This window comes from Amphibalanus amphitrite, unplaced genomic scaffold (assembly GCF_019059575.1).
Source record: "Amphibalanus amphitrite isolate SeventyFive unplaced genomic scaffold, NRLGWU_Aamphi_draft 000577F_arrow, whole genome shotgun sequence".
Classification (NCBI taxonomy): Eukaryota; Metazoa; Arthropoda; class Thecostraca; order Balanomorpha; family Balanidae; genus Amphibalanus; species Amphibalanus amphitrite.
Window position 1 is genome coordinate 380,458 of NW_024882071.1, and position 15,914 is coordinate 396,371.

At 50.7% G+C, this 15,914-nt stretch overlaps 2 protein-coding genes and 1 long non-coding RNA gene across 6 annotated transcripts in view; 1 reads left to right on the forward strand and 2 right to left on the reverse strand.

Annotated features, from left to right (window-relative positions):
• The window catches only part of LOC122394157 (ankyrin repeat and SAM domain-containing protein 1A-like), a 90,806-nt gene that overhangs the window by 47,224 nt on the left and 27,668 nt on the right, over window positions 1-15,914 (forward strand). Inside the window, exons 8-11 of one of the 4 annotated variants that reach the window (XM_043390817.1) lie at window positions 704-1,091; window positions 1,396-1,863; window positions 2,279-2,392; window positions 2,921-3,116. In XM_043390817.1, coding sequence (XP_043246752.1) covers window positions 704-1,091; window positions 1,396-1,863; window positions 2,279-2,392; window positions 2,921-3,116 — 1,166 coding nt within the window. The remainder of the gene's footprint in view (window positions 1-703; window positions 1,092-1,395; window positions 1,864-2,278; window positions 2,393-2,920; window positions 3,117-15,914) is intronic. The other 3 variants (XM_043390818.1, XM_043390819.1, XM_043390820.1) reach the window with 3 other exon arrangements.
• On the reverse strand, window positions 926-5,032 carry LOC122394158. The gene is made up of 4 exons (XR_006258807.1): window positions 5,021-5,032; window positions 2,699-2,777; window positions 1,449-1,592; window positions 926-1,055 (listed from the first exon to the last, which is right to left on the reverse strand). It is a non-coding gene; the product is annotated as an uncharacterized LOC122394158 (long non-coding RNA).
• Window positions 8,039-14,783, reverse strand: LOC122394156. The gene is made up of 2 exons (XM_043390816.1): window positions 8,383-14,783; window positions 8,039-8,177 (listed from the first exon to the last, which is right to left on the reverse strand). The coding sequence occupies exon 1, from the start codon at window positions 14,376-14,378 to the stop codon at window positions 8,691-8,693; it is 5,688 nt and encodes a 1,895-aa protein (XP_043246751.1). The 5' UTR covers window positions 14,379-14,783; the 3' UTR covers window positions 8,039-8,177; window positions 8,383-8,690.

Sequence of the window (15,914 nt, forward strand, 5' to 3'; positions counted from 1 at the left end):
GGGTTTCTTGTGGAATTTTGGTGTTTTTAAGCTGTATACCTTCAAAATTATATCACTTTGTCTTTGATTTCATTTACGCTACTGATAGTTTTTGAATTACACTGTAATCGATATTGCGCGTTGGATAGAGGTAGTCAATCAGGACTCTATTGTCCGGGATTTTCTACTCCATAGCAGGCGCATCTGATCCTGTCTTTGTGACACTGAAAATGGATTGTATTCTGGGGCACTCTGCCAGCTTTCTGCCATTCCGCGGATTCATTTTCACTTCTGTGTATCCACCCTAATTTGAGGTCAACTATGAGGCATCCAAGCTGAACAGCGAAACGCTAAAAAAATCCATCACCAAGCCAGCATGCTGCTACTTTCTCACTTTGGCTCAGCTTTACCGATTCGCACGCCTTTGGAGAGAAAATCTCCAGGCCTAATGAGATTGTGTGGTTTTCTTGTGGTTGCTCGCAGGGTATCTGTGGTTTCCTGTGGTTACCCAGCGGCTGCCAATGCCACTAATATGCGCGTGCGTGTCCGCCTCAGGTGCTCCGAGCGTGTACCCTATGTTTAACATTCCGTGTATCGAGTGTGTTTCGTTCCGTGACAACTGACAACACCATGGCATGTGAGCGACTTCCCGTATTAGCTGCTGATTGATGGCCCATACATAACACTTGTCTGGACTGAACTGACACCCATTTTTTACCCACAGGTCATCCGACGAACTAAACGGTATCGAGTTCGAGAGCCCCATAAAGAGGAACTCGCGCGGTCCCATGTTCCGTTCCCACTCCTACGACGTGGACAAGCTCACGGATACCGAGTCGGATCCGGATCCGGGCGTGGATCCGGGCCTGGATCCGATCATCGACACGGGTCTAGAACCTCCCTCGCCGCCGGTGAAGACCCGACACCAGTCTTCGAATAGCTCTTCGGCGGACGGAAGCAGGCATCAGTCCGCGGGGTCTTCGGTAGATGGCAGCAGGCACCAGTCGACTGGGTCGTCAATAGATGGCAGCATCGGCAGGTCGTCGGGCGTGCGGGTCAGCGCCCGGGTCAGGTCACTGGAGGCCGACGGAAGTTATTCCACAGTCTCCAAGGTAACTCGAATAGTGACGTGTATTCTGCATGAACTCTTTTATATATAACTTTCAACATTTGTATCGTGGTTCATGGCGAGTTTAGTCATGTTCTTTTCCTGTATATTACTTCGGAAGTGTGTCCGCGTATCTAACTAATTGTTTTCACTGGACGTTTAACTAGAAACTTGCGAGAACGCAGAGCACATCGGCACTGATGCTTAACTTGGGTTTCCATTTCGCATTGGCCGATACCCCTGGTCCCTCGCTCATACACTGCGACTAAACCATCATCTAACCCACCCCGCCCCTCTCCGTTCGCCAGCCGGTGCCGCCACCGAAGCCCCCTCGGCGCAGTATCGCCGCCTCGCCACCCACCTCGGACGCCATCTATGAGCTGCTCGCCGAGGCGCAGTCTGGCGGCGAGCGGGCGCCGCCGGGCGGCCGACGCGCCTACGAGAACATCAGCGGCTTCTGGAGGCAGCAGGAGCTGCGGCAGGCTCGGGACGACATCGGAGTCACCTGTGGTGGCCGGGCACGGGTCAAAGATCGGCGCAGGAATCGGACCAATGTGTATGAAAACCACCGGCCGGGGGAGACCCTAACGTGGGCGGCGCCCGGACGCAGGCCCACGGAGTCGGCAGCGCCGGCTGATCGGGCAGAGCAAGACAGAGGGGAGAGGATGGAGAGAGCACAGGAGCCGATTGGAGGGCGGCGCTCGCCGAGGCCGATCAGCGTTAGTGGAGCGGGTGCCAAGCCAGTGCCGCCACCGCGGGTCTCTTCACGGCTGCGGGTAAGGACAAGGGTTTGTTCTGTGGGGTGTGAGTTAGTGGACGGGCGCTGGCTTGGGATGCTTGGTGGTGGAAGGATGAGTGTTGGTGTGAGTGAGTGGGAACCATGGAGGTATGAGCATAGCAGGGCTTTGTCTGCAGCATAATTTATCATTACGATAATTCGAAGCGTAACCTCAAAAAGTTCACTCAAACATTGTAATGGCTAGCTTACGGTTGTTTGGTGCTTCATCAAATTGCGCTTGTTAATATGTGAATATCAGCAGTATCTACCCAGTCAGTCAGTACCTCCTTGCCCGCTGATCCACCCCGCCCATGTCGAGCTTCTGCCGTGTATGGTCCACCGCGGGTTGCCTCTGGTCCCCGCTCCCCGCTGCTGTACTGTAGCGGCGCGCGGCGTCTCTGTCCGTGCGGCAGGTCCGGCCGCTCAGCCCCAGTCAGCAGCAGCAGCCGCCAACTCCCGATCACCCGCCGCCCTCCGCCTCTCACGCCGCGCAGAGCATCTCAGACAAGATCCGGCCGCCGAGCCAGGTGCGACCGCACCGCCGCCTGGTGGCCGGGGAAGGAACTAACCGCCCGAACTGCCCGTTGTAGTGACGTTTTGGCACAGAGAGGGCGGGAGTGTTTGACGGAGGGATGGGATTGATGGGGCTGTGCAGCTTATGGGATTAGGTGTCCTGCAGTTATTTAATGGGGCAGGTCCGAAGCTTTGCTTGCATACGCTGACGGGATGTTTCGAGCTACTGAGAAATAAAGCTTAGTCGCTGCTTCATTACGAGGGTTATGAAGTCGCTTTTTGTATGTCCATCCCCCAAGCATTACGTGCATCTAACTAACCTGTTAATGTGTTTCCTCAGTCTTGCTGTCTAGGTTGACCTGTGGTGAGCTCTCACGCATTATTTCGGTTGCATTTCACCTGCTTCGTAAGGGAACAGCAACATTGTCTTGGTTATTCATCCAGTTATCCATTGCCATATGATATATAAATTAAAGAAAAATAACAACGACCAGCGCGCCATCCCATCGCCTTCCTAACACCCCTCCTCCGTCGCCCCACAGCAGGACTCGGTGCCGCCCACCACCGGTCAGCAGCGCACCTCCCGGGACATGGAGACGGAGACGGAGGAGGAGCTGCTGCAGCTGCAGGCGGGTGGCAGCGGCTCCAGTGACCGCTCCTCGCCGTCGGCGCCCGGCTCGGACCTCTCGGCGTCCACCGATAACATCGAGGAGGTGCAGCAGGACGCGCCGTTTGCAGGTGGGTTCATTGGTGGGGAGGGGATTGGGATCGAGAGGAAATCGGAGCCGGGTGGGAGCTGTGAAGAGGAGATAAAAATATGACAGGTTGAAAGAGTTTCAACTGTTGAGAGCACCCGTATGCACAATGCGAGCAACTGCGATTGGCCAAAAAGCGCCTAGTGATAAGCGTGGTCCCAGCTTTTTCGCTAGCTAGCTAATCCTTTTAAATTATCAGCCAATCAAACATCTTGCGTATGGGCGCAAAATGACCACCGCAGTCGACGCGCCCTTAAACCCTGATAAACAACAACAATCAAACATCTTGCGCAGTGGATTTGTTATGCGTTTTGCTCACACCGCGCTCACACACAGGCGTTGGCGTAAGGTGTCAGCGCCGCCGATCGCGGGTGTCTATGAGCCTGACAGATGTCAGTGCGGCTGACAGACCAGCGTGTGGGGGCGGGTCGAGCTGTGACAACACATGACATGAGCTGACAGATCTGTGTGTGTGCGGGCGGGGCGGGCTATAACAGGTCAGACATGAGCTGACAGACCAGCGTGTGGGGGCAGGGCGAGCTGTGACAGGTCAGACATGAGCTGACAGGTGTGTGTGTGTCGGGTCAGCCCCCTCCCAGTACCGTCGGTCGGCCGTTATGATGCGCTGGGCGCGTCACTTGTGACATGCTATAGAACACTATGCCGATATACGGTATGCGTAGGTTTACAGACAGATCCGCGTGGGTAGACCGGGTTCTCCCCAGTATTACCTCAGACGCCTTTCTAGTCAAGAACTGCGATGTCTCGAAGTGGTGATTCTGCACTGATAAGATCGATAAGAGGTGCACATTGCACGGTAACCAGGAAATGCCTGACTATCGACAGCTTAACGCCGATAACATCGAGGAAGACTGTTGCGACGAACCCACGCGCCCCTCTTCATGCCGCCTCTGATGTTCAACAATCGCGCCTTGTGAGGGGTGCTTGATTTAAGCATCGCGGGCGCCGTTGCTATCAAATGTTTTGATAAAACGATGTGCCGACGGCGAAAGAGCAGACTTGTAAACGACTCAAAATTTTTTTGAGTCGATTCTTTGTTTGAGTCTGGAAATTTGAATCGATTCATCAAACGACTCATGATGTTAAATTTAATTGATTCGAATCAACTCATGACTCATCAAGTTCCTCGATAAAATGATTCGAATCAACTCATGACTCGAGCAACTAGCCAACGGAATGATTCGAATCAACTCATGACTCACATTTTGATGAATCGATTCAAATCAACTCATGACTCACACGACATTTTTATTGAACTTATTTCATTCAACCCATGACTCACTATAGGCATTTGTTGATTATTTGACTCAAAGCTATGATAAAATGAATATGCCGCATACCACAATTGTATTAAGCAGCATAGTAGCCTTGACCAAAGATTCAAGCAGCTACCTAGTAGGACTAGGTACATAGGTACCTACCTTACACCTACCTATCTTCAACACTCAACAGTCAACAGTGCAATATCAGATAAATTTGTAAGTAACTCTGAGAGACAATTATGTGAGGACTAAGGAGTAGCATAGTAACCTATCTCTTATTATTACCTAGAAAGTCTTTTTGAAAATTCAAAAGCACAAGTTCCGAGAGGCATTCATGTTTTTTTTAATCAAACTTTTTCTACATGATGATGAAACAAATGTTACTACTTCTTACTTATCACATAAAATTATTCAAACAGTACAACCTCAAAAATAGGATTAATCCCATCTGTGACACATTCAGCATCAGCAGGGACTCCATGGGCCACGAGGAGCAAACGAGGAGGCCATGACCTTGCATGGGTGGCTCAGGCCTCAGAATCAGATATGATCTTGAGTTGAGACTCATTGAAAGTAGTTAAGGTATCGGTAAAGCTGGCGTCACCGTCGCCTTCCCGCCAAGGTAGGCCATAATGACCAAGGTCACGTATGTCAAACTAGTGGCAGCTTCAGATCGCAGTTACCGTGCGATCGTACTAACTTACTGCAAATTTGTGCTAACCTGCTGCAGTGGAAAACAAGTAAGTATTATGTCCGTGAAGTTAGCGTCAGCAACAACAACGAATACAGCGTCGGATTCAGAATCGCTCAAAAAACTCATATTCGGTAAATTGGGGGACGGGGAGCAAGAATATGACCTTTATTTGGCCCTAGCTTTTACCCCTTACCCCTTAATCGGCCCTTAAAGGAAGGGGCGCGTCAAAAGTGCCTCAAGGGTTCGTCTGATCGCCAAAATAAGGGTCGCAATCGATTCCCCGGGTTAATATCTAGCCGCACCCTTGGGTTCCAGATGTGTGCAACTTACCCCTTACCCCTTAATCGGCCCTTAAAGGAAGGAGCGCGTCAAAAGTGCCTTAAGGGTTCGTCTGATCGCCAAAATAAGGGTCGCAATCGATTCTTCGGGTCAATATCTAGCCGCAGCCTCGGGTTCCAGATGTGTGCAACTTACCCCTTACCCCTTAATCGGCCCTTAAAGGAAGGGGCGCGTCAAAAGGGCCTCAAGGGTTCGTCTGATCGCATAAATAAGGGTCGCAATCGATTCCTTGGGTCAATATCTAGCCGCAGCCTCGGGTTCCAGATGTGAGCAACTTACCCCTTACCCCTTAATGGGCCCTTAAAGGAAGGGGCGCGTCAAAAGTGCCTCAAGGGTTCGTCTGATCGCCAAAATAAGGGTCGCAATCGATTCTTCGGGTCAATACCTAGCCGCAGTCTCGGGTTCCAGATGTGTGCAACTTACCCCTTACCCCTTAACCCGCGCCCTGCTGGGGGTCCTGGATTTCCACGCCCTGCTGGGGGGGGGTGTTTGAACACCCCCCCTTGTAAATCGGCTCCTGGGCCACGTAGCGATACGCGGAAGGCGGCGTTCGAAAGAGCGTAAAAAATAATGACGAAATCACTTCGGTCAATTTTTTGGTCAGGTCAAAGGTCAGGTCACCAGAGGTCATTGAAGGCAAAATTTCGCCGATTTCCAGGTCGAATGTCGAAAATTTCCAAGAAGCCAACGCATAACTCGGAAACCAATAGAGCTACAGCGCCGCGGAAAAGCGCATTCGATAGCCCTATTAACGCCCTTTCTGAGTAATTCTCTCAGATTTGACCTAAGGTCAACGGTTTTGCCTGCAGGGGGCAAAAACTGCAAAAATAGCCGATATTTTCGAAAACAGTTTTTCTGCAATAACTTTTGACCCAAGCCTTGTACGAGCTTACTTTTACCGGCATCGTGTTCTTCTCGTCAAGACGCATCGAATGAACTATAACTTAACCTTGAAAGGTCAACTTGAAAATTTGACCTCAGGTCAAGGTCATGACCTGACCGGAAAGGGTCATGTTGCATATCAGTCGATCCGTATCGTCGAGCTGAACACATCTAAGGCGTTTTCATCGCTCTAGCATGCCTCTATCAAAAGTTATTTGCGAAAAACTGTTAGATACCATTCGTGACCTAAGATGACCTCAGGGCATAAACAAGGGTCACGGACACCATTTTCAAGTTCAGTGTGTCTAAACCACTTGTAATTCGGTGTTTGGGAGTGTGTATAATGTCTTTCATCCAAAAGAGGCGCATTTCAATTTTCTCCCATTGACTTATAATGGGGAGGTCGCAAAATTGACCTGACCTTAGGTCATCGATATCAAAATTCTGAGATATACATTTTGTACATGCTATTGCTCTTAGCAATCGCTGAAAGTTTCAAAGCGATCGGTCACTCGGTGTAGCTATGACAGACATTGAAAGTTTTTATGAGGTGAGGTCACTTCAAGTGACCTGGTGACCTGACCTTGAATGACCTTGGTCTGAAATTTTTACAACATGTGTAGAATTGATGTATGATAAGGTGTACCAAAAACGGCGGCGCTCCGCGCCGCCGTTTTTGAGATATTCGCGAAAAACCACAAGGGGGGGTGTTCAAACACCCCCCCCCCCCCAGCAGGGCGCGGGTTAATCGGCCCTTAAAGGAAGGGGCGCGTCAAAAGTGCCTCAAGGGTTCCTCTGATCGCAAAAATAAGGGTCGCAATCGATTCCTCGGGTCAATATCTAGCCGCAGCCACGGGTTCCAGATGTGTGCAACTTACCCCTAACCCCTTGAGGCACTTTTGACGCGCCCCTTCCTTTAAGGGCCGATTAAGGGGTAAGGGGTAAGTTGCACACATCTGGAACCCGAGGCTGCGGCTAGATATTGACCCGAAGAATCGATTGCGACCCTTATTTTGGCGATCAGACGAACCCTTGAGGCACTTTTGACGCGCCCCTTCCTTTAAGGGCCGATTAAGGGGTAAGGGATAAAAGCTAGGGCCAAATAAAGGTCATATTCTTGCTCCCCGTCCCCCAATTGACCGAATATGAGTTTTTGAGCGATTCTGAATCCGACGCTGTATTCGTTGTTGTTGCTGACGCTAACTTCACGGACATAATACTTACTTGTTTTCCACTGCAGCAGGTTAGCACAAATTTGCAGTAAGTTAGTACGATCGCACGGTAACTGCGATCTGAAGCTGTCACTAGTTTGACATACGTGACCTTGGTCATTACGGCCTACCTTGGCGGGAAGGCGACGGTGACGCCAGCTTTACCGACCTAGGTGAGTTTATTTATATTATAGCATAGCCTATAGGTAGTTTATAGGCTAAAGGTAGTTTGGGCGTATTTGACTCTATAGACGCCCAAATTCTTATGCTGTTGATTGATTATTGGGACCAAATTGGGACTGGGAGAAGGGGAGGCAGCCGCAGGTGTCAATTCTGACTTCTGACATGTAAAATGTAGGTACCTAGGTAGTGTAGCAGGCACTTGGCTTGGTAAGACTAAGTACCTACCAACTGCCAAATGCTTTTGGCTCATTAGGCGCCTGTGCCTGAGCCTCTGAGGCTCTTGTAAGTCTGAAATATGGAGTTAAGTGATGGTGTGACCGCCTGTGCGTTTTGCAGCAGTTCGCTTGTTGCCTCAAAGTGGGCTCGTAGCAGGTGTCTCACTCGCCGGGCCCCTCTTAGAGGCGATATCTCGGTACTCATGTATTATGCCGGGTTGACACAACACACGGTTCCTAAAACGAAAAATCACACAGTCAAGTCCCATATAGCACTTGAGGACTTACTATTCGCCTCCTCGCCTGGCGCCGTGCCAAAACGGTTTAGATCATTCAAACTAGGTAAACGAAAGCGACAAAACACAATAAAAGTACCGAGAAACAGAATAACAAATTAAATTGAACTAAACCAGCCTAAATAACCTAAAAATAAACATCTTACCGAATTATATCGCTTTTACCACTGCAGACACAGGCCGGCCGCCTTCTACACAGGCTCGGCGGGGCAAAAACTAAACGTCTCAAAACATACATGAGGAGAGCCCACGCTGGAGGTTGCGGCCGGTAAATAAAAGGAATAAAGGACAGAAATACATCTTCGCGCTTACACCCTCCTCCTTGAACCGATCAAGGTTCAACCAAACTCTAGGCTCTCTCCGACCTGATGAAGGCTGGCAAGCCGCCACCAGCTGAACTACAACCAATACAAGGTAAGCTATCCAACCTCCACCTGATTCAAACAGAAACCCGCTACTCCTCTTGCACGAGCACCAGCTTGTTGATTGGTCGCTTGAGAACTGAGCGTGCCGTCTTGACAACAACAGTCCTCACATGGCCGCTAGCATCTGGGAACACCTCAGCCACACGTCCTAAAGGCCATTGAAGTCGCGGAAGAGATAAGTCAACAACCAAGACGAGATCCCCTACTGAGAGGTTTCTTTCAGTTTTCATCCACTTCTGTCTGTGCTGCAACAGCGGCAGATACTCCGACACCCATCTTCTCCAAAAGATGTCTGCGAGGTATTGAACCTGGCGCCATCGTCGCTTGGAGAAGCTGTCTGACCTCACAAAGATGCCGGGTGGAACAGCGCCGCCCCGGAGCAACAACAGGTGATTTGGCGTAATCGGTTCCAGGTCTGCAGGGTCACTGGAAACGGGGGTGAGCGGACGGCTGTTGATGACGTTTTCGACTTCACACATGAGTGTGTGAACTGCTTCATCGTCCATTGTCTGCTCCTGAAGCAAGGCTTCCAGAACCTTCCTGATGGTTCGAACTTGACGTTCCCAGACGCCTCCGTGGCTCGATGCTCCTGGCGCATTGAAGATCCAAGTGATGCCCTTCTGAAGTAAGAAGTTGTGCACCTCTTCACTGTTCAGGTTGGACACAGCTTCGCGCAGTTCATGTTCCGCCCCTACAAAGTTTGTTCCATTGTCGGAACGGATGTATTGAACTTGACCCCGCCTGGCTTGAAAGCGCCGTAGTGCATTGATGAACGAGCTTGTATCAAGACTGTTTGCCACTTCTATGTGAACCCCACGAGTGGTCAAGCAGGTAAAAAGTACACCGTATCTCTTGCTCTGCCTTCTACCACTCTTCACAAAGAACGGGCCAAAGTAATCACATCCAACCTTGGTGAAAGGAGGCTCATCCGGTGTGACTCTTTCAGGCGGCAAGTCTGACATCACTTGACTCACGACCGGTGCCTGTCTTCTTCTGCAGCTGGTACATCTTGACAACACCGCTCGGACTGCTGAGTTGGCCTTGATGATCCAGTACCTGCTGCGGAGGGCAGCCAGCACGTGTTCACGGCCGGAATGACCGGCCAGCGCGTGGAAGGCTCGGATCACCAAGTCCGTTACGTGGCCCTTACCCGGCAGCAGGAACGGATGACGTGCACGCGCGTGGACAGGCGCAGCGCCCAATCTGCCTCCGACACAAATGATGCCATCTTGAATCTGGGGATTGAGCCGGAACAGAGGACTGGATCGCTTGACCAGGCCACCTCTCTTCAGCGAACTCAGCTCTTCTGGAAACGCCGACGCCTGCACGACGCCAACGATTGCCCTCTCTGCTTGATCGAGCTCTTCCACCGTGATGCGTCCGCTGAAAGATGCTCCCTCTTTCCCTGACTTCCGCGCCTTGAGGATCTGCGCCACGCGTCTGATCCACACAACTGCTCTTTTTAGCCGGTACCAGGTTGAGTAGTGCCTAATCAGCCTCCAGGTCGGAGTCTCTTCCTCGATGACAGCTGTGGCGACCTTGACTTCTTTCCTCACTTCTGGGTCGTCTTCTTCAGTGACCATGGCTGCCGGCATCTGAGGCCACCGCGCCTCCTCTTCACACAGGAACTCTGGGCCGCGCAGCCAGCGCTCGGTCTGCACTCCTCTGGTTGCATCGTCGGCTGGGTTCTGCTTGGAGCCGACGTGTCTCCACTGGCAGGTTGCTGATCCATCACGGATCACTGCGAGGCGGTTTGCAACGAAGGTGTGATACCTGGCCCGGTCGTTTCGGATGTACCGCAGCACGGTGGTACTATCTGTCCAATAGTAGACTCCGTGGATAGACATCTCAAGAGCCTTCTCCAGCATCGTGCTTATCCTGACAGCCATCGTGGCTGCAGCGAGCTCCAACCGCGGAATTGTCATCGCCTTCAATGGAGCCACGCGTGCCTTTCCAAAAACGAACGCACAGTGAACCTTGCCGGCAGAGTTCGTGAGGCGCAGGTACGTGACACAGGCGTAAGCCTGTTGGCTGGCGTCCGAGAAGTTGTGCAACTGAGCCGATACGACGTCGCCAAAGCCAACTGGCCGGTAGCATCTCGGAAGCGTCACCTTTGCCAGTCCAGGAAGATTCGCCACCCATGCTTCCCACTGTGTTTTCTGCTGCAAAGGAATGGACGAATCCCAATCCAACTGCAGCCTCATCAAGTCCTGCATGATCAGGCGTCCTCGAACAACGGCTGGCGACACGATTCCCAGGGGGTCATACATGGCTGCGATCATCGAGAGAATGCCTCTTCTGGTAGCCGGCGAACTTCTTGTTGTCACCCTTACGCTGAGTGCATCGTCCTCCAACGTCCAGCACACACCCAGGACCTTCTCCACTGGAAGCGCGTCGATACTCAGGTTCAGCTCAGTGACACATCTCCCACGTTCTTCCTTTGGAACCGACTCGAGCAGCTCACGGCTGTTGCTGACAAACTTCGTTAGTCGGAAACCGCCAAGATCACACACATCTTTCAACTCCTTCGCCATCTTCACAGCATCTTCTGGCGTTTCAACTGACACAAGGCAATCATCTACATAGAACTTCTGTTTCACAGCCTTGCTCACTTCGGGATCACAGTCTTCCTTGTCATCAGCACACTTTCTCAAAGCGAAGTTGGCACAGCTTGGAGATGAGCTTGCCCCGAAGCAGTGCACGGTCATCCGGAACTCCTCCGGATCTCTGGAGAAATCGCCACCTGGCCACCACAAGAACCTCATGACGTCTCGGTCCTCTTCAGGAACAGCTACCTGATAAAACATAGCTTCCACGTCAGCGACAAACGCGCAAGGACCCTCTCTGAACTGCACCAAAACATCTGTCAACGAGTTCGCTAGATCTGGCCCCTGCATGAGAACACTGTTCAGGGAAACGTCCCGAAACCTTGCCGCACAATCGAAGACTACTCGGATCTTCTCCTTTTTGAACGGGTGGTAAACCCCATGATGAGGTATGTACCACACCTTTCCATCATTTCTTGTCAGGCTCTCCGTGGGAACCTTCTCGGCATGTCCCTTCCTGAACATGTCCTCCATGAATTTGCGGTAGTCTTGAGAGAACTTCACATCCTTCTCCAATTTCTTCTTGAGGCCCACGAGTCTTCTTTGAGCGCATGTCTTGTTGTTTGGCATCGCAGGGTCAGTATCTCGGAATGGCAACGCTATTTGGAAGTGTCCATTTGCCTGTCGTTTACAACTCCGAGTCACCTTCTCCATCCAGCGACGATCCTCCTCTGAGGGCCCCTTCTCGGTGGCGCTGATCTTCTCTGGAAATTCTTTGTCGTACATGTTAACCAGCATCTCATCAAGCTTCATCTTGTCAACTTGCACGCGGTTTACCTTCACTCTTCTTCCATCCAGCAGAGAGTTGTGCCTCGGGCCCTGCACCACCCAACCCAAGTCTGTTCGAATAGCGTACGGACCACCGTTCTGACTTCTTCTGATCTCTACAGGCTGGAGAGCTTCTGGGCAATCATTTCCTATCAGGAGTCCAATCTCTGCATCGATGCGGGGCAACTCGATCCCCTTCAATTGGGCACACTGATCAACATCTTCACTTGAGGCCATATCCTCATGCTTCACAGGGATGGCACTGAGAGTGTAAGTAGGAGGGAGTGGAATCATGTTGTCGCCGTCCAAGCCGGCAACCTTCAACCCTCGTACTACACGACTGTCCAGCTCCTGGTTCTCGACTGAAGCTGTGGTCATAGAGATCTTGGTGTCTTCCCCAACAACTCCCAGCTCATCCAGAAGAGACCTTGAACAGAATGTAGCTGAGCTGCCTCCATCCAAGAAAGCGTAGGTCTCAACTTCCTTACCACCATCCGAAGACCACACCCTGACTGGCAAGATGGACATCATGACGGCTGGCGTCCTCGACTTCAACCCATCACCTGTTTTCAGCAGATCAACCCCCAGGCTCTTCACTCTTGTTTGTTCTTGAGGACTCTGCGTCCGTTCTCCTTCACTTGGTTGCTGAGGCTGCTGTTCATAGTGCAAAGATGTTGGGTGTCTTTTCTTACAGATCGCGCATGTCCTCCTTCTGTTACAGAACTTTGACACATGTCCTTTGTTGAGACATCCAAAACAGAGGCCGTTGTTCTTTACGAAGGTCTCCCTTTCTGTGCGACATTTCATCCTTAGATTCTTGCAGGCCTCCACGTGATGCTCTTCTGCACAGAAGAGGCAGGCCCGCTGTTGATCAGCCCCGATGCGGTTGCACTTCTTTACTTGACCTCTAGGGTTTGAGCTTCTAGGGTCTGACGTCTTCTTCGAGAAGTTCGAAAACAGCTGACGACCAAAAGAGGAGTTTGACGCTATCCGTGCCTCTACCTCAACGAAGTTCACCAGGTCTGTGAATGAAGCTTGTCTTTCATTCCTTTCTGCGATCCTGTCCACTTCTCGTCTCCATCCCTCTTGAATCGAGAATGGCAACTTCTCGAGAAGTCTCCGTAGGGTTTTGGGATGGTTGAGTTCATCGGATCCACCCAGGCTTCCAACTGCATTGCTGCAGGTCCGCAGCTCCACTGCCAGGCGATCCAGAGCCGTCACGTCATCATTTCTTACCTGAGGCCAGGTCATCAACCTTTCGATAAAAGATTCAGTCATTTTTTGAGGATTGCCATATCTCTTCAGCAACAATCTCCTCGCCTCCTGGTATCCACCTGATGACATAAACATGCACCCTCTGACAATATCACGTGGTACTCCTGAAGTGAACTGCTCCAGGTAGCAAAGCTTGTCGCCTTCATCTGTCACAACGCTGTCAATACGTCCGTCAAAGGCCCTGAGAAACTGATGAAACCTGGTCGGGTCTCCTGAAAATACCGGAATCTCAGGTTTAGGAAGGATGCTTGATGTCAACAGCTTCCTCATCAAAGCAGAGTGAGGGTCCTCACCATCTACTCCTCCAACTTCCGGAGCTGATACCTGGGGGCGAGAGACCTGCTTCACAGTGACTGGGTTCTGACCAAAGTCATTTGCATGTTGGTCAACACCTCCAGAGACAGCAGAGTTTGGGCTGCTTGCCGTCAGTGCTGTTTCAATAGCCTCTGACTCCGCCAGGGCTTGCTGCAGCTCGAGTTCCTCTTTCTTCATCTTGAGCTCTTGTTCTTTGAGTTCCAGTGCTTGTTTCTCTCTCAAGTACTTCATTTTAACCTTCAGAGCAGCTTGCTTGGCAGCCTGCTGAGCCCTCAGAGACGCCAGTGTCCCTGACGATCCTGAGTGCCTGGATGCTAGGGACGCACCCACTTGAGACACACTGTCACCTGGCTTCACATCATCAGTTGGCTGACCTCCGTCCCCTTGCTTTCGTCCTCTTCCGTCCTCTTGGTCTTCGATCAGCATCTTCAGTCTTCGATCAGCATCTTCAGGATTCACCGGGGCAAGGTAGCCCGGACCACCTGGACTCTTCACCTCTGGCTGGCTGGGCACTGGAGCGCTGACGTGCTGCCTCACAATGGCTGACGGATCTTCTGTAGACTCATCTGCCTGTTCCATTCCACCTGTAGGGTTGCCAAACAGCTGAGCAACAAAGAATGCCTCATCAACACCTTCACCATGAAGAACTTCTCTCAATCGTTCTACAAGAACTGCTTTAGTTCCTCTGATGTCAACATTTCTTGCTAGCAGCTGTGCCTTCAACAATGGAACTGTTAGGCTCGACAAGTCCATGATAACTAAAGACAGAAACCTCAGATCTTCTGAAGAGTAATGATCCTCTCAACCCCTCACTGAACTTATCGATGGCCTTCCAGGCTGAGGATTCAGGAATATCTGGCAAAGGACTCCAGGCAGAATTATCAGGAGCTTTCAAGTTTCAACATTTGACAACTGAAATGTCACCTTCTACAGAAGTCAAACCCGTCAACCTGGTTATGGATGCCCTACAAAATCACACTTTCTACAGCATGGGCATGTTCCACTCATTCAACAGCCAATTCTACAGATATAACAACCGTCTCAACATTTAACATCAGGCAGCACATTCACTATCTCCAGTTGACGACAAACGAGGCTATGCACAGCAACATATCTGAAGGCACATCATCACAAAGTTAAATCACCAGCTGCAATTTGGTAGCAAGCAGTAAAGACAAGTCCTTAGCAGCATATATGAAACAGCTGTCTCTGCTCACCACAGTTCAGATGCAGTTGGCGTAATGCCAAGTACTGGTCAGGTCTCACGCAGGTTGCTGTGCAGCAGGTGACAGCCAGGCTGCGGAAGTGCAGGCTGAAGATCCCCTCATCAGGAGGAGGTGAAGCAGTAGATACGCCAGTTGCAGATCTGGAGACTGCACTTGTGGTTTCCAGCGTCTGTGACGTCCTTCAGGCGAATTCGGAACTGTGACCGCCTGTGCGTTTTGCAGCAGTTCGCTTGTTGCCTCAAAGTGGGCTCGTAGCAGGTGTCTCACTCGCCGGGCCCCTCTTAGAGGCGATATCTCGGTACTCATGTATTATGCCGGGTTGACACAACACACGGTTCCTAAAACGAAAAATCACACAGTCAAGTCCCATATAGCACTTGAGGACTTACTATTCGCCTCCTCGCCTGGCGCCGTGCCAAAACGGTTTAGATCATTCAAACTAGGTAAACGAAAGCGACAAAACACAATAAAAGTACCGAGAAACAGAATAACAAATTAAATTGAACTAAACCAGCCTAAATAACCTAAAAATAAACATCTTACCGAATTATATCGCTTTTACCACTGCAGACACAGGCCGGCCGCCTTCTACACAGGCTCGGCGGGGCAAAAACTAAACGTCTCAAAACATACATGAGGAGAGCCCACGCTGGAGGTTGCGGCCGGTAAATAAAAGGAATAAAGGACAGAAATACATCTTCGCGCTTACAGATGGCTAAAGCTGAGGGAGTGATCTAGCATTGATTATTAGGGTGTTGATGGTGACTTGTAAACGACTCAAATTTTTTTTGAGTCGATTCTTTGTTTGAGTCGGAAATTTTGAATCGATTCATCAAATGACTCATGATGCTAAATTTAATCGATTCGAATCAACTCATGACTCATCAAGTTCCTCGATGAAGTGATTCGAATCAACTCACGACTCATCGAAAAATGGTTTGATTCTGAGTCGATTCACGAATCAACTCAGAGTCGTTTACAAGTCTGCGAAAGAGGCACAGTTTGTCGCCTTGTTTGATGTTTCATGAGGTGAAAGAGGCAGAGGGCTAATGTACTTTGGTTG